This window comes from Cricetulus griseus, assembly GCF_003668045.3.
Source record: "Cricetulus griseus strain 17A/GY chromosome 1 unlocalized genomic scaffold, alternate assembly CriGri-PICRH-1.0 chr1_0, whole genome shotgun sequence".
Taxonomy (NCBI): domain Eukaryota; kingdom Metazoa; phylum Chordata; class Mammalia; order Rodentia; family Cricetidae; genus Cricetulus; species Cricetulus griseus.
Window position 1 is genome coordinate 228,863,961 of NW_023276806.1, and position 26,190 is coordinate 228,890,150.

At 47.3% G+C, this 26,190-nt stretch overlaps 2 protein-coding genes and 1 pseudogene across 2 annotated transcripts; 1 reads left to right on the forward strand and 2 right to left on the reverse strand.

The window, feature by feature from the left end:
* Nucleotides 1–4,537: 4,537 nt before the first annotated feature.
* Nucleotides 4,538–6,101, reverse strand: LOC113832460 (annotated as a pseudogene).
* Nucleotides 6,087–19,134, reverse strand: Trim10 (tripartite motif containing 10). Its single transcript, XM_027388590.2, has 7 exons — nucleotides 16,235–19,134; nucleotides 14,645–14,740; nucleotides 13,843–14,073; nucleotides 13,068–13,090; nucleotides 12,465–12,580; nucleotides 11,240–11,272; nucleotides 6,087–7,191 (listed from the first exon to the last, which is right to left on the reverse strand). The coding sequence occupies exons 1-7, from the start codon at nucleotides 16,658–16,660 to the stop codon at nucleotides 6,650–6,652; spliced, it is 1,467 nt and encodes a 488-aa protein (XP_027244391.1). The 5' UTR covers nucleotides 16,661–19,134; the 3' UTR covers nucleotides 6,087–6,649.
* Nucleotides 19,135–19,999: 865 nt separating this feature from the next.
* On the forward strand, nucleotides 20,000–25,397 carry LOC107977064 (tripartite motif-containing protein 15-like). Its single transcript, XM_035451415.1, has 6 exons — nucleotides 20,000–20,365; nucleotides 20,697–20,792; nucleotides 22,536–22,766; nucleotides 23,451–23,473; nucleotides 23,717–23,832; nucleotides 25,246–25,397. Exons 1-6 carry the CDS (start codon nucleotides 20,000–20,002, stop codon nucleotides 25,395–25,397), a joined length of 984 nt encoding a protein of 327 aa, XP_035307306.1.
* Nucleotides 25,398–26,190: the final 793 nt, after the last annotated feature.

A 26,190-nucleotide genomic window follows, 5' to 3' on the forward strand; every position in this document is an offset into this window, starting at 1 on the left:
GTCCAGGGTCATTTGTGCAATATCCATATCGCCTGTGAACTGGTGGTAGCACCTACTGTCCATGTGAGCATCAAAGCATCTGGACGACACAGGTCACCAGAGTGAAGCCACTGCAGCATATGGACCCTGGCAGGTTTATTGGGGTAAAATTTCTTCCGACTCTGATAGAACCTCCTGTCTGTACTGCCCACGTCGTTCATTCATTCTGACTGTTGCAGACAGACTCAAGGGTGATTTCCACAGTCCTCACCCTCATGTTCACGTACTTGTGTAACTTTGTCGCCTGAGTGTGACAAAGTGGTGGTATCTGTGACACACTTCTCATCAAAGGAATTTACCAGAGGCGATGAAGGTCACTGAAGTGACCATATCTCCTTCCACTGGACTCCTGCTAATAGATGCATTCTAGAGACTCCTCTTGATAAAGTTAGTGGTGCCGAGGGGAAAGATATGTGGGCACCTCCAAGTTTCTTAGAGCAGCCTACACCTTCCAGTTGGCAGGAATCGGGGGTTTACGGTTGCAAGAGAAAGAATTCTGCCAACACAGTGAACAAAACTGGATGTAAATCCTCCTAAGAACTGATAATGTCTTAACTTCTTAACCCTGCCTCTACCATAGTTTCCAAAAGGCCTGAAAAAATGGTAGAATTGTTTTTTTCTTATTTCTGCATCTGTTCTTATAATAAACTTTCCTATTTAAACTAACTGGGATGGGTCTCCCTTTTTTGCAAAGGAAAGTGGGTGTCAGGTAAAGTGTTTGACTCTTCTCTGGGGTCTGATAAAGAGGAATTGGAGCCTGGAGCTTTTATGCAGATGTAGCTCTTCGGGGGGGGGGGGGGAACCAAATGGAGTCTGACTCCAGCAAGAACAGCGTGGAGGTTCATTGGTCACCTCCCTGGGAGGTCATCAAATCTACCCCCTTTAAAAGGCAGTAAGTTTTACAGTGCCCTAGGAAGGGGAATATACACTGACAGGTTAAAAGGAGTACCTTCACTCACTAGCAGGTTTACTTCTCAGTTTAAGAAAAACAGATTATCTCTCAGGATAGCAGTCACTTGTAGTGAGTACAGTCGGCATCAAAATACTCACTAGGGCCATACAACCACCAGTTTCCAAACAAAACCCTTTGGAATGGTGTTTAAGAGGTCAGAAGTCAGACACAGATTATAAAGTCCTGGCTGTGTGATCTTGGATGAGCAAAAACAAAACAAAAAACAAAAAACCAAAAACCAAAAAAAAACAAAAACAAAAAACAAATTTCACCAGGCCTCAAGTCTCCCCCTCTCCTCTTTCTCATTTGCTACCCCCTGCCTCCACGCTTTTTCTCCCCTCTCCCTTTCAACAGGGATTAATGCAGCACAGGCTGGCATTGAATTTTCCATCTCACTGTGTGGCAGAGGCTGACCTTGAATTCCTGATCTTCCTGCTTCTACCTACTGAGATATGCTTAAACTACCACACACAGCTGTCTCCTTCATGCCCAACAGGGCATAATAAAGACCAGGGAGATGTATCAGTAAATAAAAGGCTTACTGTGTAAGCATGAAGACTAGAGTTTGGATTCCCAGAACACATGGAAAAACTGAGTAACCACCTATAATCTCAGCAGTTGCAGGGAAAAGTCAGAACCCCCAAACTAACTAGCTAGCTGATCTAACAAGAACTGGTGAGCTCTGAGTTCAGCCAGAGACCCTACCAAATAAATAAAGGGTAGAATGATTGAAAAAGACATCTGATGTCAACCTCAGGCCCCACACGCATGTACACATATGTGTACATGAAACCATACACACCTGTACCCACACATAAAGCCATGCATACACATATACCAAGTATGCATAAAAAGAAAGAGTTGGGATGATAATAGAATCTATTTCATAGAGTTACCAAAATAAATGCCATAAGGGACATGATACCTTATAGCAAGAAGGGAACTTCATATCATATATATATATAACTTAGAGATTCATGGTCATCCTTCCTTCCTTCCTTCCTTCCTTCCTTCCTTCCTTCCTCTCTCCCTCCCCCCTCTTTCTTTCTTTCTTTCTTTCTTTCTTTCTTTCTTTCTTTCTTTCTTTTCCAAGACAGGGTTTCTCTGTGGCTTTGGAGGCTGTCCTGGAATTCACTCTGTAGACCAGGCTGGTCTCGAACTCACAGAGATCCACCTGCCTCTGCCTCTGCCTCTGCCTCTGCCTCCTGAGTGCTGGGATTAAAGGCATGGACCACCACTGCCTGTCAAGGGTCACAGTTGTTTTAAATACTCAAGTAAAACCAGTGTAAAGATGTTACGATAAATCTTTCTGCCAAAAGCCGCCAGAGCCCCACCACCATGTGTGAGCTTTATACCAGCCACCCGCCTGAGTTAGGGCCCAAATGAATACACAGAAACTTGTATTAGGTACAATGCTGCTTGGCCAATGACTAGGATTCTCATCTGTTAGCTCAGTCTTAACTATCATAAACCTATATATTTTATAAGACTTATCTTATTGGACACCTTATTGGCGTCCCTTCTTGCCGGTGGATCACATCCTGCCGCTGGAGGAGGCAAAGGGGAAAGAGAGACGCTTCCTGTTTCTCCTTCTTTAAATATGAGTCTCCTTGCTATGTCACTTCCTGCCTGTATCACCACTTCTCTACTACATTTCCCAGAATCCTCTTTGACTCCTAGTCCTGTCTAGCTTGCTGTTTCATTGGCCAAACAGAACTTTATTTAACAATCAATAAGATAAACATACACAGTACATTCCCCATCACAAAGAAACAGAAAAATATAGTCCATTTTCTAGTGGAATACGAGGCTTAGGGCCTGTGTGTATGTTTTAGCATTATATAGACACTTGTACATTCCCTTATTTTTCAAACATATATTTTATAGGGAATATTGAACATCCTCTGATCTCTTGCCCCTAACTGCAAGCTCTTTTCTATCTGCTGCATGGAGGAGAGACACCCCCTTTGAAGGCGATTCCTAGTGTGGGCCCAAGGCCCCTGGTGGCCTCTCCAGTAGAGTTGCACCATGGCCAATTTGTCTCCTCACAGATGCAGTTTATGACTGAGTAGAGTAAACAGCAAGAATGTTAAATAAACTGTCACCAAAGGGCAGGTTTAGGTAGAATGAAGTGTAGACTTAATAAAGACTAGGAAATCTATCATAGCCACTCTGTAAAGTTAAGGGGAAAATGTTTTGATAATGCGTAATATTTAAAATAACACTTTGAGATGGTGGATGTAGTTTTCCAAGTTGCAGGCACCCACTGTTAGTTGCCAGCCTGGTCCCCAAATCATTTCCAAGCAGGGATGTTTCTGGAATTATTCAGGCCCCTCATGGTAATAGCATTCCACCTCTACCCAGCTTCCTATAGCCCACAGAATTCTCCACTTCAGACCAGTTCATCTTTAATCCCCTGTCTTTCCTCATCCCACAAAGGTCACCTTTTGTCCAGTCCTAGTATATTTCAACTTGTTAGTCTAAAGGTGACAGGCCATCCAAAACACCCCAGCATCCTCCTGGGACCCTCTCACCAAATTATGCAGATGATGCTATTTCTGTTCCACAACTGAGTTATTTGTGACTAATTCTCTTCCACCATCTCCTTTTTAATTTCACCTGGTAACCAACTGATCAGGAAGACAGCTTCCCCAGGGGAAGTCCCCAGGGAGTGTAGTCCTTAGATTATGGTTTATGACCATAACCACTCTGGGGGCCCTCTTTCTCTCTTGGCCTGTTGCCCACCAGAAAGCTTTGTGCTTGGCCCATGAGCACGAATGCAGACAGCCCTCCAGGAGACAGATTTTGGTGAATCAGCGCAATTTTATTTCAGAGTATAAAGAATATATAGGATTGGGGAGCCTGGAGACAAACCCTAATTTGCATTGAGTGTCAAGTTCCTAAGCAACTTGGTATGTGGCAGTAGGGTCCTATAGCAGAGCCCCTATAGCAAGCCTTCTCAGCAGGGATCTATGCCAGGGGTCAGGCTAAAGACAAATTGGGTATCCTGGTTTTAGAGACAGTTTTTTAGATAAGGTCAGTCCTCCAGGCCCAGGAGTGTCCTCCAGACAAGGGCAGGTAGAGGCAGGAAGTTCTGATGAAGGAAGAGAGCTCCATGTTGCTGAGCGTATTGAGATAAGCCGCTAGGCCATGAGGGCGGGGCACGACCTCTGACCAGCCAGCAATGTCTTCCAACAAAACAGTATCTCCCTGGCTGACCTTCACCTCAAACTGACACCACCAGGAGAAGGCAGTGGGTGGGATTGGATGAGGATGGTACACGTCTGTCCAGAGGGTGCGGAGATGACCCAGCGTCCAGGGTGTGGAGGTCAAACACCAGGTGAGCCAGCTTTCCCTGTCCCCCTGTCTTCCTCCTTTTCTCTCTCACCAAGTGTATCTTTTTTTTTTTTAAGATTTTATGTATTTATTATGTATACAACATTCTGCTTCCATGTATATCTGCACACCAGAAGAGGGCACCAGATCTCATAACGGATGGTTGTAAGCCACCATGTGGTTGCTGGGAATTGAACTCAGAACCTCTGGAAGAGCAGTCAGTGCTCTTAACCTCTGAGCCATCTCTCCAGCCCCCCAAGTGCATCTTTTAAAAGACCATCCTGGTATCATATTCTCCCTGAAGACACAGCCACATCCCCTCCTCTAAGCATCTACAATGCCTAGGCAGATCCCAATCAGACAGCCACCACATGGTGTGGAGGTTTTGTCTTTACTTCACTGTCTTCCCAGCACTACTTCATCTTCTTTTCAAATTGCCAATGGCTACCATGATTTGTTCACAGCTAGCACAGGAAAAAAAAGGAATGTTTCTTTTTTCCCCTTTTGTAATGTTCCACGTATTTCATTACAGAATCAATCAACTAGCCATTGTGGAACAGATAAAAGCAAGCAAGTTCCCCCAATTAAACATGACCAAAACTCCAGAGGTTAAAATAAAAACTTTCTGCCAGCTGGTGGAGCTGTTTGGGAAGGATTAGGAAGTGGCACCTTGCTGAAGGAGGTGTGTGGGTTTTGAGGTTTGACAAAGCCCACACCATTCCCAGGTAGCTCTCTCCATCTCGTGCTTGTGAATCAAAATATAATCTCTCACCTACCGTTCCAGGATTGTGCCTGTCTGGCTGCTGCATGCTCTCTACCATGATGGTCATAGACTCTGAAGCTTGTGTCTTATCATTGCAATAGAAAAGTAGCTACTAAGGCAGACAATTTTGCTTTTGTTTCTTGCCAGGAATCACTCAATCCTGAAAGTCCTTTTTTTTTAAAAAAAAAAAAATTGAATCCAATGGTTTTTATTTTAATTTGATGTTGAACCATCTGGTAACACATCTAGCAACCCCAGTGAGTTTTGCTCACACTGGTCTCACTGGGGCAAGACCCTAAAAACACATCTCCAAAGATGCACTGGCTCTGGACTCAGAATTTCTCTTTGTTAAACCAGTTATAGATAGCACTAGCCCTTTGTTCTCTCCATGACGAGGTCGGAAAGGAGGAGAAATAGCACGCTGTGCACAACTTGACAATATTGTGAGGGGCCTCCAGGACCACTGGCCTCCACAGCACCCCTACTTCCCAGACTGCTACTCGTACAGCTTGCACACCTAGTCATCCCATTGTGGTTGCTAAGATATGCTAGCCACAGGGGATCTCGGGGGATCCTTCTTGTGGAAGACTGCCACCTTGGACTTGCCACTGTGATCTTCAGACCTATTGCTGAAGATGGGCTTGTCACTCTTTGGTGGCTTGTCCTGATTGGTACACCAGTCAGATCTAGCAGTAGTAGGCCAGTGCCACTGGCAGGGTCAGAGCCTGAATAATCCAAAAGGACAGTGCCACTGTTGATGTCATTGTCATGTTGACCACTAGAAAACAGTGCCACTCCCTGTATTGGGACCATCTGGGTCTGTGAGGACTAAGGTATAGAGTTTCCCTGGGTCAAGGCCATCCCATGAAATGCAATGGGCCTAGGTGGGTGGGTATCAACACTTTGTCCAGCTCATCCACCCCCTCTTGATGCTGGGGCCACTCATTTACCTCCTGCGGGTTCAGCAGCTCAGCCCACTTGCTGATGTCGGTTGGCATGGAGGTGGCAGAAGGGAAGGCACACACTGGTCCTGAAAGTCTTGTGAGATGACATGGTGAGAAGCTATGCTGGGTGAATGGCACTTGATGGCAGAAGAAAGAAGATGCTCCTCTATCAAATAATGTCTTTATTTACTCTCTCAGAAGTTCACTCATGTGTACAGTGTGCTTTGATCGTATCCACTCCGCCAAAATGTTTCTTGAAGATGTGAATAAATTAAATAATATTTTTGGAAAAAAACAAAACGAAGAGGTAAAGTGTTTTGCTTGAAGTCAGGCAGTGGGTTGATTACAGGACTTCTTCCAGAACCCAGGTCTTCAGGCTTACAATCCATCACTGTCTGTATATCTGTGTCTGTGCCCATTGGTGATAATGGTCCCAGATACCCTGACCATCAGATGGGCACTGGGGAAAGCCTTGGACAATGACAAGACTAAAGGTCCTACCACCTTGTCCCTTACTGACACATGCCATCCCAATTGTCTAAAAAAGTCATTTTTTTGTGCCCGGTGACCCAGCCAAGAGTCAACTCCCCAGGGTGCTTGGTTCTAGTCTCATACTCAGAGGAGGGAAACTGCACCTTCTTGACAGCTCAGGGAGAAGCTAGACCCTCTGCCCCAGAGTCCAAACAAGGGAAAGATCTCCCGAGTGAAGGAGGCAGTGAAGGTATAGATATGCTCCTGGGTGACAGCATTGACAAAGGTCACCCAGCCTACCTCATAGTCAAGAGACACCTGCACCTTCCGGGGTTGCTGCTCTAGGGCCAGCCTTGTGGGGAAGGAACCCAGGGCTGAGACAAAGCCCCAAGCCAGTCTCACCGCCCATGTCCCTTCCTCTGGCCTCAGCCGCAGTTCTCCTTTCCTCTGCACGTCCTCTCTCGCCACACCTACAGTGCAGCTGCCCCCGTGGGCCAAGTCTACATTCACCACCCAAGTGTGCCTCCCTCCTGTAAAGCCACGTTGAGCCAGGACACAGGTGGCTCGGTCGAAACGCTGGGGAGTATCCGGTGAATTCTGCCACTTGTAGGAGAACCGAGCCCTGCGGTGATCTTCAGACAGGAGGAGCTTGGGGTGGGAGGTCTGGGGGTCTAGAGCAATCTGGGCTGTGGAATAAAACAAGGAACAGGTACGTCGGCAGATGGGCTATGTTTTTACCAGGATGGCCTAAAAGCAAACTTCCTGCCTGCTAGTGTTAAACCATCTATGTGTTTAAACCAGAGCACTGGCATCGCCAAGGAACTGGTTAGACCTACAGACAAAATGTCTGCATCCTAAAAAAAATGTCAAGGGAATGCATTATAGACATTAGAGCAAGAAAAGTCAGTCACAAAGAGCATGCCGCCCTCGCTGGTCTGCCACCCTCTAGCTCACGGTGCAGCTCATGGTGAGTCTCCCATTGGTGAAAAACAGGGGATCCCTGACACAGGACTTGCCTCCCACACATGGGCACCCTTACAAACAGCCTCCTCATACATACCCCTCTCCCCGTCGTTGCACATGTCCTCCTAGCTCCAGAGCTTACCCTCAGGTACATCTTCTTTGTACAGGGGCACACCGACACTGACACACAGCCACTTTCACACATATCCTCCTCACAAACACTCTCTCACACTTTCTCTCCACCCCCCCCCCACACACACACAACCTCCCTCGTATACAGCCAGCCTCATACTGGCCTCACTCACACAGCCAACCATACATCTGCATGCACACCCCTCTCCCCTTCACAGAGTCTCCTCTCATACACAGCCTCCTTTAGATCCGACCTCCCTCACACAGAGCCAGTCTCACAGCCTCCCCTCACAGACAGTCTCCTATACACAGGCAGCCCTGCATGTAGCCACCTTCACACAGCCTCCTCTCACACACTCTGTCCCTCACACAAAGCCAGCCTCACGCGGCTTCTATGCAGCGGTGTCGCTTCACACACTACACGCTTCACACGTGCTACCCTCACACACAGCTTTCTCTTCACAGCCTCCCCACGCATGGATGCCCTCACAAACAGCTTCCCTCACATACAGCCCCCCCAATAGCCTCCTACACAGCCTCTCTTGCACACAGCCTTGCTCATACCTTTGCACACAGTTTCCTCCACACACAGCCTCTTCACACAAGGCACACTCACACACAGGTACCGTATACATGGCCATTTGACAGCTTCCTCACACACTGACACTCACGCACAGCTACCATTACAACTAGCCTCCCTCACACACAGTTTTCTTCACACTGGCGTGCGCACGCGCACACGCACACACACACACACACACACACACACACACACAGTACCCCCTCATACAAGTACCCTTCACACACATCCTCTCTCACATACACTTTCCCTCCCACACAGGATTTCTTCACACACAGCCTTTCTCATATACAGTATCCCTTTAAGTAAGCATCCTTCTCACCCAACCGCCATCATGCCTAGTCACTCTCACACGCAAACCCCCCTACACCGCCTCCCCCACACAAGTCCAACATCATACACAGCCGTTCTCATACATAGCCCCCGCGCATAGCCTTCCCTCCCAAACAGTTTCCTCGCACACAGCCTCTTCCCCACATCCTTTCACATACAGCCCCCTGCAGACACGGCGACCTTCACACACAGTCACCCGATACACAGACTCTCTCACGCACAGCCTCCTCACTCATGAACACGCCCCCCCCCACACACACAATCATTTTTACACACAGCCTGCGTCTTCTCATATGTACCATCCTCACACACACCTTCCTCAAGCATAGTATGCCCCCATACAGCCGCCTCCTCTCACAAGGCTCCCTCCCACATACTCAGCCCCTCCCACACAGCCTTCCTCACACAATCTCCATGCACAGTCTCTCCTTCAGACATTTTCCTCCTTTGGATCCCAGGCTAGAGTTTCTTCCCTGTTTTGGCTGAGGACACCATGACTCATTTGTACAACTTTCGCTTCCTCTTCACCCTGGGGTTATGTAGTCTCCAATCATTCTAAACTGTTGGACTCTGACTGCCACTTTTTAGAGCCCCCAATTCTCCCTATGTATTACTGTGTTTAATATTTCTAAACTGAAGGGAGTTGGGCATGGTGGTGCATGCTTTCGATCCCAGCACTCGGGAGGCAGACACAGACGGATCTCTGTGAGTCCGAGGCCAGCCTGGTCTACATAGTGAGTGCCAGGGCAGTGAGACCCTGCCTCAAAAACAAAAGCAAACAAAAATTCTAGATAGAGAAAACCTATATATGCAGACTTATCCACAGGTTAGGGAGCTCCTCCCAACAGTTCCACAACCCTCCTGGGTCTTTGACTGGCCAATGGGGAACTAATAGCATTAAAGGGATTCTTTCTGTTCGTTCTTGTCTCTCTTGTAAGTGGCTCTGTTTCTATAATTTAAAGACTAACATCTGAGAGGGAATAGAGGTTTCTGACAATTCTGAGAATATGACCCAAAACAGATAAAACTCCCCTCATTTAGATAGGCCATATTCATTTTTTAAAATCATTCTGCCCACTGTAGATGTGCTGATCTAGAGACCAGATTTATCAGGAATATGTATGTGCCTGTCCTCGCTTCATGTCTCTCCTAGGGGCCTTATACAGTCATACCTCGGCATCTGTGAGGTATTGTTTCCACAACCCCCTTGCATACTAAACTTCACCGAAGCCCAAGTCCTTTATGTAGACTGGCGTGTTATTTATACATACACTACACATACCCTCCCAAGCACTTCAGATCATCTCTAGGTTGCTCATGTTACATAATACAATGTAAATGCTATAGGGATGGTTGTTATACTACAGTACTTAAGGAGTAATGACAAGGGGGGAAATCTTACCACATTCAATACAAAGCAGTGTTTTTCTATCCAGGGTTGAATGTGGAATCTATGGATATGAGTGTGCATGTATGCTTATGTACACCGGTTGTGTGTGTGTGAGAGAGGGGGGTGAGAGATGTGTATATGTTTGTGAGAAAGAGAGGTGTGTGTGAGAGATGTGTGTGTGTGTGAGAGAGAGAGAGAGAGAGGTGTGTATGTGTGTGTGTGAGAGAGAGGGGTGTGTGTGTGTGAGAGAGAGAGAGAGGTGTGTGTGTGTGTGTGAGAGAGAGAGAGGTGTGTGTGTGAGAGCTGTGTATGTGTGTGTGAGAGAGAGAGAGAGAGGTGTGTGTGTGTGAGAGAGAGAGAGGGTGTGTGTGTGTGAGAGAGAGAGGTGTGTGTGAGAGAGAGGTGTGTATGTGTGTGTGTGAGAGAGGTGTGTATGTGTGTGTGTGTGAGAGAGATGTGTGTGTGTGAGAGAGAGAGAGAGAGGTGTGTGTGTGAAAGAGAGAGGTGTGTGTGTGTGAGAGAGGTGTGTATGTGTGTGTGTGAGAGAGATGTGTGTATGTGTGTGAGAGGTGTGTATGTGTGTGTGTGTGTGTGTGAGGTATATATGTGTGAGAGAGAGAGGTGTGTGTGTGTGAGAGAGAGAGGTGTGTGTGTGTGAGAGAGAGAGAGGTGTGTGTGTGTGTGAGAGAGAGAGAAGTGTGTGTGTGTGAGAGAGAGAGGTGTGTGTGTGTGAGAGAGAGAGGTGTATATGTGTGTGAGAGAGAGGTGTGTGTGTGTGAGAGAGAGAGAGAGAAGTGTGTGTGTGTGAGAGAGAGGTGTGTGTGTGTGAGAGAGAGAGGTGTGTGTGTGTGCGAGAGAGAGGTGTGTATGAGAGAGAGAAGTGTGTGTGTGTGAGAGAGAGGTGTGTGTGTGTGAGAGAGAGAGAGGTGTGTGTGTGTGAGAGAGAGAGAGAGAAGTGTGTGTGTGTGAGAGAGAGGTGTGTGTGTGTGAGAGAGAGAGAGAAGTGTGTGTGTGTGAGAGAGAGGTGTGTGTGTGTGTGAGAGAGAGGGGTGTATGAGAGAGAGAGAGGTGTGTGTGTGTGTGAGAGAGAGAGAGGTGTGTGTGTGTGAGAGAGAGGTGTGTGTGTGTGAAAGAGAGGGGTGTATGAGAGAGAGAGGGGGGTGTGTGTGTGAGAGAGGGGAGTGAGAGAGGGGTGTATGTGTGAGAGAGAGGGGGGAGAGACAGAGAAAGAAAGAGAGAGAGAGAGAGTCATGTGAATGTTTATTTAAGTATTTTGGTGCACAGTGCAGGATCCAGAAGCTTCCCTATTCTCCCCATGCTAATGTGGGCTGCTCACCTGGCTCATAGTCCAACTCAAAGCAGAGTTTTTCTGTAAGGAGGAAATAACAACAAGATGAGATTTCATTAATCCCAAAGCTGCAGCGCACTCGGTGATGAGGAAATGGAGGCTCGGAAGAGGGAAGCAACAGAGAGAAGAATGGACATTGGAATCCTCTAGACCAGTGCTTGTAAGCCTGGGCTTGCACCCAAACCTCTTAGGGCACCCACTCTCATTTCAAATCCGGACACTCTGGGACAGGGCTGAAGATAACACACGCTCACAAGCTCTCGCGTTACTAATGCTCCCGGCCCAGGGAGAAGCCTACTACTCTGCTCCTGGGCAGACAGGGACTGTGTGTGCCTTGCCTACCTCTCTGTCTTCACATCTACTTAAGGAAAAGATCAGTGGGTTCACTTCCTTCTTCTTCTACTTGGAAATAACGTTTGGGCCGGCCAAAAGTCAACCTTTGATTAGAATTTCCTCTACTGTCTAGTCCATGGGAGGACTTGCCGGAAGCAGACTTTCAGGAATGTCCTCCCAGGGACATGTTTTTGTGGGTGTGACATTTAGAAATAGGTGGCATTGTTCATGATGTCACAGTTCATGGAGAGCCCAAAGCCACAACTTACACCTCTAACTTTCCTGGCTGGCTGTCATTACAACTCCTTCTGGGAAAGGACTGGGGCTTGGTTCCTATAATGGTGGCTCAGTTTAGTCAGTCAGACTGATAAAAAGCAATAGGGGAAAGGCTGGGGATGTAGGTCAGTGGTAGAGCACTTGCCTACCAAACACACACCCTGAGTCCAACTCTCAGTAGTAAAAAAAAAAGCAGAAGGAAAGCAGGGGAGATTCAGCTTCTGCAGTTGGTTAAATACTGTCACTAATTGACACAGTTAAACATCGAAACACAATGCATTGCACATGCTACCGAGACCCTTTGATGACGAAGAGTGATGGATGCTGTTAACCATTATCTTTTTCACTATTTCATGTCAACTGGTCAGATTCAACAGGTTAGTCCCCAAACCCCAAATCTTCACTATTTTTATTTCTCTTCACTGTCAGGTCATCCTGAGAGATTTTTATTGGATTTGGCAAGTAAGAAAGTTAAGGCATTAAAGGAGATAAGCCATGCTAAAATACATAGCCATTTGGTAGTAGAATCAGGAGGTCATTTCCAAGACTGTGTGTACAGCAGCATGCTGTGGAGGTTTGGAGTTGGGGGGGGCAGTCCTCTTACCCAGAAATGTCTTCATCTCCTGCTGCAGAGGGATGGCCTGTTGGGTGAAGTCCCGGATCCTCTGGCCCAGCTCTGGGGATATAGCCTCGGGTTTCCTGCACTTTCTAGTTTCACACCTAGGGGCACAGAAATGGCAGTATGGGGAAAAATACTTAATTTTTGCATGTATGTAGTGTGACACATGCATGCAGTGTCCATGGAGACCAGAAGAGGGCATAGGATCCACTGTAACTAGAGATGTGTGTGTGAAATGCTATATGGGTTCTGGGAACTGAGCCCAGGGTCTTTACAACAGCTCTTAACCACTGAGCCATCTCTCTGGCCCCTAGAATTATTCTGTTTTAAAAATGATGTCTCCAGGCTGCTATCTTCTTCTAACAAGGCCTGGAGCAGCAACTTCCCATCCTCTCAGACAGACCCTACTGCTACACAAGTGGGTAGATCAACAGCAGTGCATGAGAACACATTAGGGCAAGCATAGATTTACACATGACTGTGTGCCCTTCATGTAAGAGTGTGGTTTATTTGCACAGCAATAACTAGGTGGGTGGACCGCGGGTGGCTATCTACGTGAAAAGAAGAAATAGGCATTGTATCACTGACCTTATTAGAGTGCTTCTGATATCCTGGGAGGGAGGGAGGGAGGGAGGGAGGGAGGAGGGAGGGAGGGAGGGAGAAAGAGAGAGAGAGAGAGAGAGAGAGAGAGAGAGAGAGAGAGAGAGAGAGAGAGAGATTGATTCAGTTTCTGGCTTTTCTCTTCTACTTTTGTTATACACACACACAAAAACAAAAACAAAAACAAAAACAAATGCCATATTCCTAGCCCCAGATCCATGGGGACCAAAATCCAGCACCCAACTCCTTTGCTTCATGGACAGAGTTGGTGATATGACCAACTTCTAGCAACAGGCAAAAATATGCAAGTCCTACACCAAGGTCTCTTATTTCCCAGTACCCAGTGCATCCCTGTAAATCCTGTTGCTGGAACCCCAGTAACTCTCCTCTAGTTCAAGGAGGCAATTCAGTAAAGGGAGAACTTCCTGGCCAGTGGAGGGGACATTCAAGTTATGAAAATTTTGCTTTGGAAACAGCACCTGGCAGTTGTCTGCACAGTACTTGGTAATTTTCAATAGCAACTTCTACCTTATTTTACTGTTGGATCCTCACTTCTTCCCATTCTATGGATGCCAGGAAAGAAGACCAAGGCCAGAGAGTACCATGACCAGGGAATTCTTGGTGAGGCACAGACTAGAATGTAGCACCCACCCCCACCCCCACCCCCGGTCCTGTGTTCCACAACCTATCTTGGATGCAGAGCCAGGTATGTAAAGGAAGTGATTCCAGAGACCCCCGGGGGTGAGGGCAGGCCGGGTCTCACCGTCAGGAGGCCCCTCGCTGGCCGCTTGTTCTTCTCCTCCAGCTCCTCGATCAGGGTGCTGAACCGGCAGATCTCCCCTGTGGCCAGGGAATCAAACTCCTCCTGTTGCTTCAGGATGTCCCCATCCAACCTCTCCAGCTGAGCTAAAAGGACACTCTGTTGTTCCTCTAGGAACTGACTCAGATGTGCGAACTGGGAAATCACCTGTTGTCTCTTGGTGGCCACCTGAGTCTGAGAAGGAAGTGAGACCCAAGAAGGACGTTTTCCTCTCCCCACAGCAGAATCCCATCCCCCACCCACAATCCTCCTCTCCCCTTCCTTTCCCTTACACATTTCCACTTGCCTCTTGATCTATACCCACACCTCCCAAGGTTTGGTGACAAAATCACAGCCCCCCACTCCCACTTGTTGCTTGACCCCCATATGGATGTGGAGCTGCAGCTGGTATTCTTTCTGCCTGCCACCCCATTTCTCATGAGGCCCGACATGGCCCCATTGCCATTACTGTGGCTTCTGAAAGGGGCCCCGAGACACCAGAGATGCCTGGCATCTTGCCAGGCAGGAAGCACACATTGTGTACACACCATTAAGGTGTTAGAGGCAGGATTACACTAATTCCTGCAGTAAGTGATTCAGTAAGGAGATGAATCTTAATCTCCATTCTACAGGCAAGTAAGCTAAAGCTAGAGAGTTGCTCAAGATGGAAGAGTTAACGTCAGAGTCATAACACCTTCAAGTATCTGTCTGTTCGGTGGCCCCAGACTCTGGAGCAAGGGCTGGGCCTGGGGAGGTGGAGACCTACCAGGAGCACCTGTATCCTTTTGTTTTCTCTTGACTGGATTTCTTGAATCTCCGTTCTCTCTTTCCTTAGACACATAAGACAGTTTTGTATTTGTTCCTGGGGAGAAGGAGCATAAAATATTAAGATGGAGAAAGTAACTACAAAGGGACATCACTCTCTTCAATCTCTGGACATGAAATGCCCTGGAGATAAATGCGAACCCTGGCACCTTGAGAGACTCAGAGTCTTCTTCCTTATTCTGATTTTGAGGCAGGATTTCATGTAGCCCAGACTTACCTCAAACTCAGGATCCTCCTGCCTCAGCACCACCAGGCCTGGCCTTGATGCTTGTTCCTCTTGCTTTATGCTCCAGAGACGTTGACCAGAGTTTACCCCCTTCTCATGAGCCATCAAAGGTCATGACTTTGCTTACCCTTTGAGCCCTTCTTCAGGTTAAACAACTACCTTCTTTTGCATGTGGCAAGTATTACCTATGACCTGAGTGCTGCATGTTCTTTGCTGAAACTGAAATCATGTCATACAAAGGAAATAGATTCAAATAACATCTTCTTTTTTTTGCTAGAACCAATAATCTAGAAATGATTCGATATGAGAAGGAATTTCACACAAAAATAATTGATGCACTATTTTATAAATTGTTCTAGAAGAGAATTAGGAACAACCAAACACATAGATACCCACATGTGTGTTTGAGAACACTGATAGAAAACCTGGGGTTGTAGCTCAGTTATTAAAGTGCTTGGTTAGCATGTAAGAAACCCTGGGTTCAGTCCCTAACACTTCATAAATCATGTATGGTAGCACATCCCTATAATCCCAGCATTCAAGGGGGTAAAGGCAGGAGACTCAGAAATTCAAGGTCATCCTAGGCTGTATAATTAGTCTGAGGCAATGCTCCACTAAGACCTGTCTTTAAAAAAATAAAAATAAAAACAGAATACATAGAAAAATTTCACTATCAAAAGATCATTAATAAATGCTACATCATACATATATACACACCTGCTTATATCAAAACACAGTATAAAAGCAACTAAAACCAGCAATATACTCATTTAATGAAAACCAAATGTGTTCCCCCAACTAGCTTATTCACACCAGGAACATTTAGTTACAAGCATGTTTCAAATACATCACACTCAGACCAGCCCTCCACACAGAAGACATTCACTCTTGTAAACATACAAACATGGGCATTCCCTGAAATGCAAACCTCAGACACACTTAAACTGATACAGGGCGCGCGCACGCGCGCGCGCGCGCGCACGCACGCACGCACACACACACACACACACACACACACACACACACACACACACTTGATGACTCATTCGTTCAGAAAGGATTTACTGAGCTCCTGCTATTTATGGGTCACAAGGAAACAGCATAGAACTTGCTCTTAATCATAACCTTGTGCTTTTCTGTGCTTGAGTCTCTTGCCTGGGTGATCAAGGTAAGGAGAAAGAATTTGGAGTCAGGATACCCCTTCCACCCCAGAATTGACAACACCTTTCTATTTCCCTTGGTCCAATCCAGCTCCCACAAGGGTCACCCAGTGCCCTTTCCTACCCTGCAGGGATCTTCTCCTACCCTGTAGGGACCTGCTGCATCTTCCAGGAAGCGCACAGTGTGAGTCCTATGCTGCCCGGCTTCACGGCACACCACACACAACTGTGCCTCATCCTCTTCGCAGAAGAAGTAGACTTTCTCCCTGTGTTCGGGACAGGCATCCTCCACCTCCGGACCTTGCGTGGATGCCAGCTGAAGGCGTTCGATGTTCTCTACTACGTTGGCCAGCTGCCAGTTGGGCCGGAAGCTCCCCGGGCGGAAAGGCTCTTTGCAGAGCGGGCAGCTAAGGGACTCCAATTCTGGGCCTGGGATCTCACAGTAGCGAGTGAGACAGCCACGACAGAAGTTGTGGCCGCAGTCAATGGTGACTGGCTCCCTTAGGGTGCCTTGGCAAATGGGGCAGTTGACTTCATCTGCCAGGCTAGTCACAGAAGGAGCTGAGGCCATGTCAATCACACTGGGTCTTCTGCTTCCCGGAAGTCACCATCTCTGCTTGGTGGGAAGAGTAAACTCCACAGGCACACCATGCTGGGGCACAGACATGGTCACACACTCTTGAACAAGAGGCCCAATTGCATCTCTAGCACCAGAGGCACCTTGGCCTGCTCTCCCAGGAGCAGACACACACTCCTGCCAACAGCAGAGATGAAGAAGTAGAAGAAGAGGAAGGCCCAGGAGCTCACAGCATCATCCAGAGAGGCTGAAGTTACTCTCTGGACCAGGTCCCGTGGCCTCAGGGTTCACCGTCCCTTTATGCCTGCCTGGAGCTGCTCACAGAAAGATGAGTGTTCAGTCTCTCAGCAGTCCACTGTTAAAAGAGATCTTTCTTTGGAGGCAGGGAGGAGCCTGACTGCTGCCACCCCAGCTCTGCAACACAACCACCTGTCTCCAGGGAGATTGGCCGTATCAGCCAGCACGAGGCCTGACAGTCAGTGGACAGGACAGATAAGGCTCTTGAGCTGGGGTGTGCACAACACAAGCAACTGCGGCGATGCCTCTATAGGCCTATGACAGGCTTGTAAAGGGGGCTGGAAAAAATTCGTGGGGGAGGAAAAATAGAGTCACGGCCAGCATTTTTTTTAATCCACGGCTACACATCTCCCAGTGATAGAAGCACTTTAAATGGTTTATTTATTTCACCCTGCTCTATCACATCCTGCCGTCTGTATCTCCATTTTGCAAGCTCCACCAGGTTACCTCACTTCATCCAAGGTGAACAAAAAGAGCACAAGTGATTGTGGTCTATCTGCAAGTCAAAGCTATGAGTCTTTCAAGCAATGCAGTCTATCAGAAACAGAAAGTACAACCAGGCTTGGCAGTACATGCCTGTGATCTCAGCACTTGGTATAGAGAGAGATGGTAGAGTCAGGAGTTCAAGACCAGCCCCCAGCTTACATAGTATCTTAGAGGCCAGCCTGAGTGAGCTACATGAAATGTGCCATGAGAAAAAGAAAAAGAAAGAAAATTCAGTGAAAGACACATATTGCGTGTGTGTAACCTAAAATTTTCTAGTTGCCATTATAAGCTGGAGCCACAATGGAGCAGAATTATAAAGGGATGTTTTTGGGACATCTGGGTGTTTTGAATATTGACAGTAAACTCACTAATAGATGGCTAATTTTTTCTTCAAGTTATCTGGTTATTATTTGTGTATGTATGGGGGGCGGGCAGCGGTGCTGGTATCCTGGCATGAATATGGAAGTTAAAGGACAGTTTTGTGGAGTTGGTTCTCTCCATCAACCATGTGGGTCCTGGGGAGAGGGCTCAGGCCCTCAGCTCAACAGCAGGTGAATTACCTGATGAGGCACTATAGTAGCCCAGGTCAAATTCCTTAATGACAGTGTGGTTGTGTGGGGGAATTTCTTATTCTGAAGAGAGATATGTTGTATTTATGCAAAGAGAGCAGGTGGTCTACTATTAGAAGCTGAAAAGCACAAAGGTATTCGAGCTAATATTCCATCACAGCATCAATAAGTTTGGATGTTTCTCATATTTGAGGAAATATGTATAAAAATGAAAAGAAAGATAAAATAGATATTAATAGTATATTTAAGCTGGTCCGATTGTTCCCAAAATATTATCTAAACACAGTCAGCATAGAGTCAGCTAGAGCTATTTCACATTTCTCTGCATTTATGTGAAGTCTTTTATATACAGCACACCTCAGTCAGGGTTGACCATACACTACTGCTCAAGGTGTGAATTGCTGTAGGTAGGGCAGGAAGGGGGCTTGGAGCATACAAAGTAGGTGGAATGTAAGGGGCTGGTGAGCGGAAGGGCCTGGCTTTGTCCACAGGGCAGGTGAGTGCCTAGGGACCCTGGAGGCTTGATCTTTGTCTCAGCTGGGGGAAGAGCACAGGGCTGGAATCCAAACACTCCATTGTCCCAGCCTTGTGGTTGTCAAACTCTCTGACCTTTAGAAGTCCTTTTTAACCTTTCAGCATGTATCTCCATGTCCACATTTGTCCCAATAGGTTATTATTAAATTAGATGTAGTTCTGGAGTAATTGCTCAGGGGCTGAATGCATATTGCCGGAGCTCAGGGGTTAAGAATTTGCTGTTCTTGCAGAGGATTCAGGCTGGGTTCTCAGCCTCCACATGGAGGCTCAGAACCATGTGTAACTCCCGTTCCAGGGGCTACATCACCCTCTTCTGGACCTTTAGGCACTGCACACAGTGGTGCGTAAACATAAAGGCAAAACAAAACAATCATGCACATAAGAATTAAAAATAAAAAAGGAAAAGAATTTTTTTAAAAAAAATTTAAATTGAACGACTGGAAAGCTGGGTCAGTCATTAATAGTAGTCGTTGTACTTTGAAGTAGAATGGGACTAAACTCACAACTGCCTGCAAGTTGAACTTCAGGGGGTCCATCCAAGAGGATGGCACACATACACCCCAACACACACACACACACACACACACACACACACATACACCCCAACACACACACACACACATACACACACCCCAACACACACACAACACACACACACACACACACACACAGACACACACACACACACACACACATACACACCAACACACACACACACACACACACACACACACCACACACACACACACACACACACACACACACACACACACGCCTTTTTTTATTAAAAATCAAAGCTAAACAAAACCAAAAAATTGAAATCCAGTATCACCCAGGCTTCAGGTGATGCTCCGCGTGGGCGTTAGGAGTCCAGGAAAGCTCGCACTGCCCTGAAAGGCAGACGAGAAAAGGAAGGGACGAGCAGAGGAACGTGCATGTCGGCCTGCAGTTCGAAGTCAGTCCCAACACCACAGGCTGGACTTTGATGCCACCACAGGCCTCCTAGCCCCGAAATTTATGGCCCTCACCTTCTCAACGTGACAGGAAACCACTCCTCCCCAACGGTCCCACCCCTCTGTGGCCAAGCGGTTCCAGGAAACCCCATTTCCAAGTGACCTCATGGTGCAATACAATGCTCCCCACCCCAGGGACAGAAGGCGACAGGAGTAGAGAGGTAGGTCACCTGCCTGCCACTGGGAAACGCTGGATAGTCAAGAGGCCCTGGAGTTTGGACCTGCTTAGCTGCTGGGTGGCGGCCCAGGGTTCTGGGCGTGCCCGAGGCGGAGCCAGGTGAGTTCGCTGAGCTGACATTCTTGCCTTTCTTTCAGCCCCGGATTCCTTTGCCTCTGTGGCAGTGACGCACTTAAAAGTGACTCAGTTTCAGAGAAAGGAAATTGGAGCGGAGAGAGGCTGAAGACTGTGTGGACCGGCAGGGAAAGGCACGGTGATGCCCTCAACCCGGTCCCTGCGGGGACTTCATCACGTAGCCTGTCCCGCCTGCTCCCGGCCCCTGCAGGATGCGGTGACCATAGCCTGCGGACACAGTGTCTGCCTACCTTGCCTCCCGCGCACCCCGATGGGGGCCAAGCTGCTGTGCCCGCTCTGTCAGGAGGAAGAAGAGGAGCCATCCCAGGCCGCAGTGGCCCCGGTGCCCCTGGGTCCCCTGGGCGAGACCTGCTGCGAGGAGCACGGAGAGAAGATCTATTTCTTCTGCGAGACCGACGCGGAGCTGCTCTGCGTGTTCTGCAGGGAGGGCCCCGCCCACCAGGCGCACACCGTGGGGTTCCTAGATGAAGCCATCCAACCCTACAGGGTAAGGAGCCGAGCTGCTGCTTTGAGGTGGGCAGGACCGGGACCTGCCTTCCGGGGGTGAGTGAAGGACAAGGGATGCAGATTTGCTGTCTAAAGACATCTCTCAGCCCTCCTCTTCCCTCCTATCTCCCTGCTGGCGCGCACACACACTACACACACTCTTCTGGCTCCATAGTGCCGCCCGGTCCAGTTTCAGCCCTAGATGGTGATACGGTGAAGGTAGAGGCTTTGAATCTCTAGGCCTCAGTGGTGCGCCCACAACACAGAACATGGTATTTGCCAGTTGAATTTTTCACGGGCCCTCTTTCCCTCTGCTCTCCTCTTTCTGACAGGATCGTCTCAAGAGTCGCTTAGAAGCTCTGAGGATGGAACGGGACAAAATGGAAGACAAGAAATGTCAAGAAGACCAGAAGCTCCGAGAGCTCCTGGTAAAAGCCACACTCCTGTTCCTTTGTTTTGTTGTTTGTCTAGGTAGGGGATCCCATGTAGTTCAAACTGGCCTCGGATTCACAGCTTAGCTGATCCTACTGACTCCACCTCCCAGGTGCTGGGATTACAGGCATGTGCCACCATGCCCTGTTTATGCCTAACTAGATATCCAGCCTAGTGGCTTGTGCTTGCTGAGCACCAACTAAATTCAGCCCCATGCTGATCCCACGGGGGTTTCCTTCAAAGACTAGGGAAGTTTGTTACTAGGTTGAGGAGAACTTCAGAGTTTTCTAACTCATCTTTATGCAGCCTCACATCTGGTGTCTCAGGTCATGAAGGTTGGAGGTGGTTCTCCTGCTTTCTAATCCAAGACATACTTTATTCTACTCTACATGAGGAAACTGGGGTCCATAAAAACCGTGCTCCTAACGCCATGTGGCAAAGCTCAACTTCGTGATGAAATGACAAGAACTTGGGTCTCTTGACCCAGCATATCCTCTGGAAACATCACCTTCAGCAGGGAAGCCTATGATGGCTGTTTATTAGTGTCTAGGTTCAGGTTTCTGAGGACAGCAGATGAATGAAGCCTCTAGATTTGGCTGCTTCTCACCACTTCCTTCATGATGCAGTTATCAAGGGGAAAGTACACACTAGGTATTTCTGGTACTTTGACCAAAGAGACAGAACGTTGAGATAGAAAGCTCTCTCTGGCATCTCTCAAATTCCATCAAAACATGCTTCATAGGGTGGTGACTCTGATAACAATCCCCTTTTGCCTTTTCTCTAAGGGATTACTGTGTTGGGCTCAGTATGAAGAATGATTGCCTAGAATACATGGAGCCCTAGGTTCAGTCCCCAGCATAGACTAGAATGGGAGTTCCGATGTACACCTGTGAGTCTAGGTAGTAGAAGTAAGAGGGTCAGAATCTCAAGGTGATCTTTGACTACATAGTGAATTGAGTCTGAGGCCAGCCTAGGATACACGAGACATGAGAATATATCTCAGGAAAAGAAAGAATTTACTACAGTTACTCCATGTGAGTCTAAGGAAGAGTTGGTAGGTAGGTGTGCTGGTTAAATTTTTTTTTTTTTTTTTTTTTTTGCTAACACAAGCTAGGGTCATCTAGGAAGAGGGGACCCTTTCTAAATGTAGAATTGAGGAAAGAAAAGAAAGCAGTTGAGAAAAGGCTTCCATCACACTGGCTGTATGTGGCAAACCTGTAGGACATTTCCTTAATGAATTACTGGTGTGGGAGGGTCCAGCCTACACAGGTAGTCCTGGTTATGTAAGAAAGACGGCTGAGGATGCCACGGAGAACAAGCCAGTTAGCAGGGTTTCTTCATAGTCTCTGTTTCTAGGTTCCTGTTTGAGTTCTGCCCTGAAGGAATGTGATGTAGAAGTATAAACCCTTTCCTCCTCAACCTAGTTTTTTGGTCATGTTTTACCATGGCAACAGAGAAGCAACTGAAACAGTAGGGTATCCTAGCTATGATTTTTTTTTTTTTTTTTTTTTTTTTTTAGTCCAGCGTGGCTCTAAGAGTTCAATATGGTGTCATTACAATACTTGGCTAAGATAACAGCACAGCTGTTATTATCAGGTTTATCTTGAGACCTGTCTCTTCCTACCATTGTATTATTTGAAGAAACGTGGCTTAAAACCGTTTATTCCTTCTTTCTCTTAATAAGTGCACAGATGATCTTTCTGGAAGACAGTTCTGAGTCCTTCCTCATATCCTTGCAGATGCAGGTTGAAAGCAAGAAGCAACAGGTAGAAGCTGCATTTGAAAGGCTGACACAGGAGCTTGGGGACCAAAGGCACCTCCTGATGACCAAGCTGGAGGGGCTAGAACAGCAGATCTGGGAGGAGAGGGAAGAGTACATCACAAAGGTCTCTCAGGAGGTCCACCGGCTGGGCGCCCAGGTTGAGGAGCTGGAAGAGAAATGTCAGCGACCAGCAAGTGAGCTTCTGCAAGTGAGAGACACTCAACAATCCTACCACTCTGTGGGGCAGCAGATGATTTGACAGGAAGGGTGGTACTATGTTGTAGCTGGGAGGTGATTGAGACAGGCAGGAAAGGGACATGGGAATTACCTCTATTGAGAAGAGCTGAGGGAGGGTGTGCTTTCTATGGTCCAAAAGACCAAGAGAATTTCCCAAGGCATGCATGAGGGCCATGCAAAGATGGCTGGGATCAGAAAATCTTGAGTTTAGTGTCAGTTCTTCCAACTATGTCACTTGGGTGAGTCTCTTAGCTTCTCTAAGCATGGGGTGGTAATAGCATTCTTTCATGGAGTTGTAAACCATGTAAGAAATAACCCATGTGTGGTACTCAGCACGGTCCCCAGCACACAGGAAGAACTCCATCAGTGGCTCTGCGGTGGTTACCATGCTGCCCTACTATCTCCACTATCTCTTAATCATGGGAGGCAGAACCCATTGAAGGATACAGCTAAAAATAGAGCAATCAGAGCAAAGGACTGGCTGCAGAGTTCTAGTCAGGAAACATGGAGAGCAGTGGAATACATAGTAAGTAATTAAAGGGCTCCAACACTCTGGGTAGGAACTTTTAGCTGATGTTAAGGCAGAAAGGTCTAGAGTCCCCAATGGGAAAGACCATGTGGAAATTAAGTGCATGTTTTTGCGTTTCATTTATAGGATGCCAGATTCAACCAGAGCAGGTAAGGCCCTTTCCAATCAATCCTGCCTCCTTTATGTGCATCTTGAAGACACTGCAGTCAAGAAGGATGTGGTGTGTCTTACAATGTGATGGGGAGCTGAGAGGAGGAGGGCTTATGCAAAAGCACATAGCCCATAAGTAATGAGAGCCGCAAAGGAACCAGAGCCAGGGCTTTTGCGTGTGTGTTCACAAAGTGAAGTATTTTATATTTAGAATTTAAGTTTGATTTCCAACTTGTCTGCAGGTATGAGATGAAGACTTTTGTGAGTCCGGAGGCCATCTCCTCTGATCTTGCTAGGAAGATTCGAAACCTCCACAGGAAAATACTTGGCCTCCCAAAGATGATGAGGACATTCTCAGGTAAAGGGACTCTTCTACCTTCCATCTGTCTCTCTTTCCTGCAACTTCAAAACCTGGGTTCAAACCACTAAGCATGCCTGTAATGCTAGCACCAGGGAGACTGAGGCAGGAGGATCCCACAGGTTAAAGGTCAGACTGGACTACATAGTGAAACTCAAGTAAAATTAAGCAAACAGCTTTCATTAAGCATCTTCCCTCCCCAGAACTTCCCACAAGACCTCACTCTACTGGGGGAGCAAGTAGAGAGTCATTGGTCTGAGAGTCCAGTAGAATGACTGGACTCTCTTCTGTCCCTGTCCTCACACCATAGCCAGGACACCCTCCTCTGGGGAGTATCTGTAGGAGATAGTCTCACAGATCTTTCTCTTTCTGCTTTCCTCAGAAAACTTGATACATCACCTGGAAACGGATTCAGGTAATCAGCGAGGGCTCTGGGCTACCCCCACCCCTGCCATTTATCCATTCTACCCATGGTCACAAACAGCAATGAACTGCTCACCTGGATCCTGATTGCTTGGGGTCTTGAGTCTATTAAGCTTTTTCTCTCCACCATAAAATGTAAATAGTAACAGGAGCTACACTATAAATCCATGTGAGGATTAAATAATATATACAAAGAACTCAGCACAGTACTGGACACACAGTGATTGATTAATGTTGTCAGTTACTGTATATTCACTCAAAATATGTGTTAAGCCCAAGCTTTGCCTAGAATTATGCTAGAATAATAAAATCTCCATAGATTTGAACAAATATTGTAATATATATATATATTCTCCAGCATTTTGCTGGGTGTGGTGGCACATAGGTACACTCCCAGAACTAGAGGCAGTCAGACCGATTGCCACAAGTTCGGGATGGCCAGCCTCAGCTACTGACACTCTTTGGGGTGGGGAGATGGATAAGGCTGGGCTCTAGGGCTGTATTAACAGCTTTCTGCTAGAGCTTGCTTGCTTAGAATGCATGAAGCCCCAGTATTACAAAAAAGGGACTGGGAGAGGAGGGGGAAGGACAAAAATAGCATTTACTTTCAAATTGGAGCTTAACTGTTGTCCCACAAGCACTTGCCTGATCATACATTGATCCCTATTTCTTTAACTTACTGCAGAAACGCCATCCAGACATCTGATTGAAACACAGGCTCTTGTTTAGGCAGTCTATATCGGGGCCCGAGATTCTTTTAACAAGCTCCTAGGCACTGTGCTGTGGTCTGGCCACCTCACTTTAAGAAGCAAATTCTCAGGCAGAGCTGTCACAGCTGTCCTCCAGAATCAGAGGCCTAAGAAGCAGGCAGCATGGTCAGCGCTCCATCCTGGAAGTGTGCGTGAGGCAACTCGGGACCCTCAGACTACAAACCAGAGCCTGGTCCACTTCGGAGACTTAATGTCTACCCGAGTGTCAGCTGCACCACAGGAGTGGCCCCTGAAGTGGCCAGGGTGAGGAGAGAGCAGGCCCTAGACACCAAGGACAGCGTTCTTGCTCCAGCTGGACAGCACCCACCTGTCTTGAACCAAGAGACACAGCTCTTCAGTGTAGACGTGGCCCTGGACTACCAGACAGGGTGAGAGACCCTGCAAATGTGTCATACCGGGGCACCAATTGCCATCTCTCTCTCTACTCCTACCTCACCTGGAAACCAGTTCCTGCCTGACTTTGAGTGAGGTGGAGACAAGGAAGTGTGGCAGAGACACCAGTACCCTGGAACCCAGTTCTGTCCCTAGTATTCAAAAACAAGATTGGAATTTAGTGTCTTGGAATCTTGCACAATGTTTTGTTTTGTTTTTTGTTTTTTTTACATATATATTTATGTGTCGAGTAAATTCAACTCCTTGCAGTCCTGTAGTTGGACATGGTATTACCTCTGAACCAGAGGCAGGCAAGGAAGGCTACAACCTAGACACCAGTAAGCTATGAGCCAATGGGATATAAGGGAAAACACAAAAACCTGTAAGAGCCGCCTCAAATCGATCAGGGTAGGGAAGCCAGGACTCTGGCTTCTGCTAATTTATAGTGGCTTTTGGACAAAGCAGGATAAACTTTGGAGCCTCATCAACTCTGGGTGGAGCCCAAAGCCCTCTCAGGTCATTTACCCAGGTTTCAAATGTCCTAATAAAGTATGTGACCCACAGGCCTTTGTGTTTTGTGTCATCTAATCTGTCTATTTTGACAACTTGGAGCTAGGATGGGCAAGAATTCTGATGTTAAAGGCCTTTGAATGACCCCCTGTTAAATGACTGGCCCCCAGGGTGGAATGTTTTTAGGTCACTGGGGTGTGCTCTGGAAAGGGGCTATAGGAGCCTGGTTCATTCTGTTTCCCAATGGATGAGATGTATGCCTGCCAGGATACGTGGCCATGAC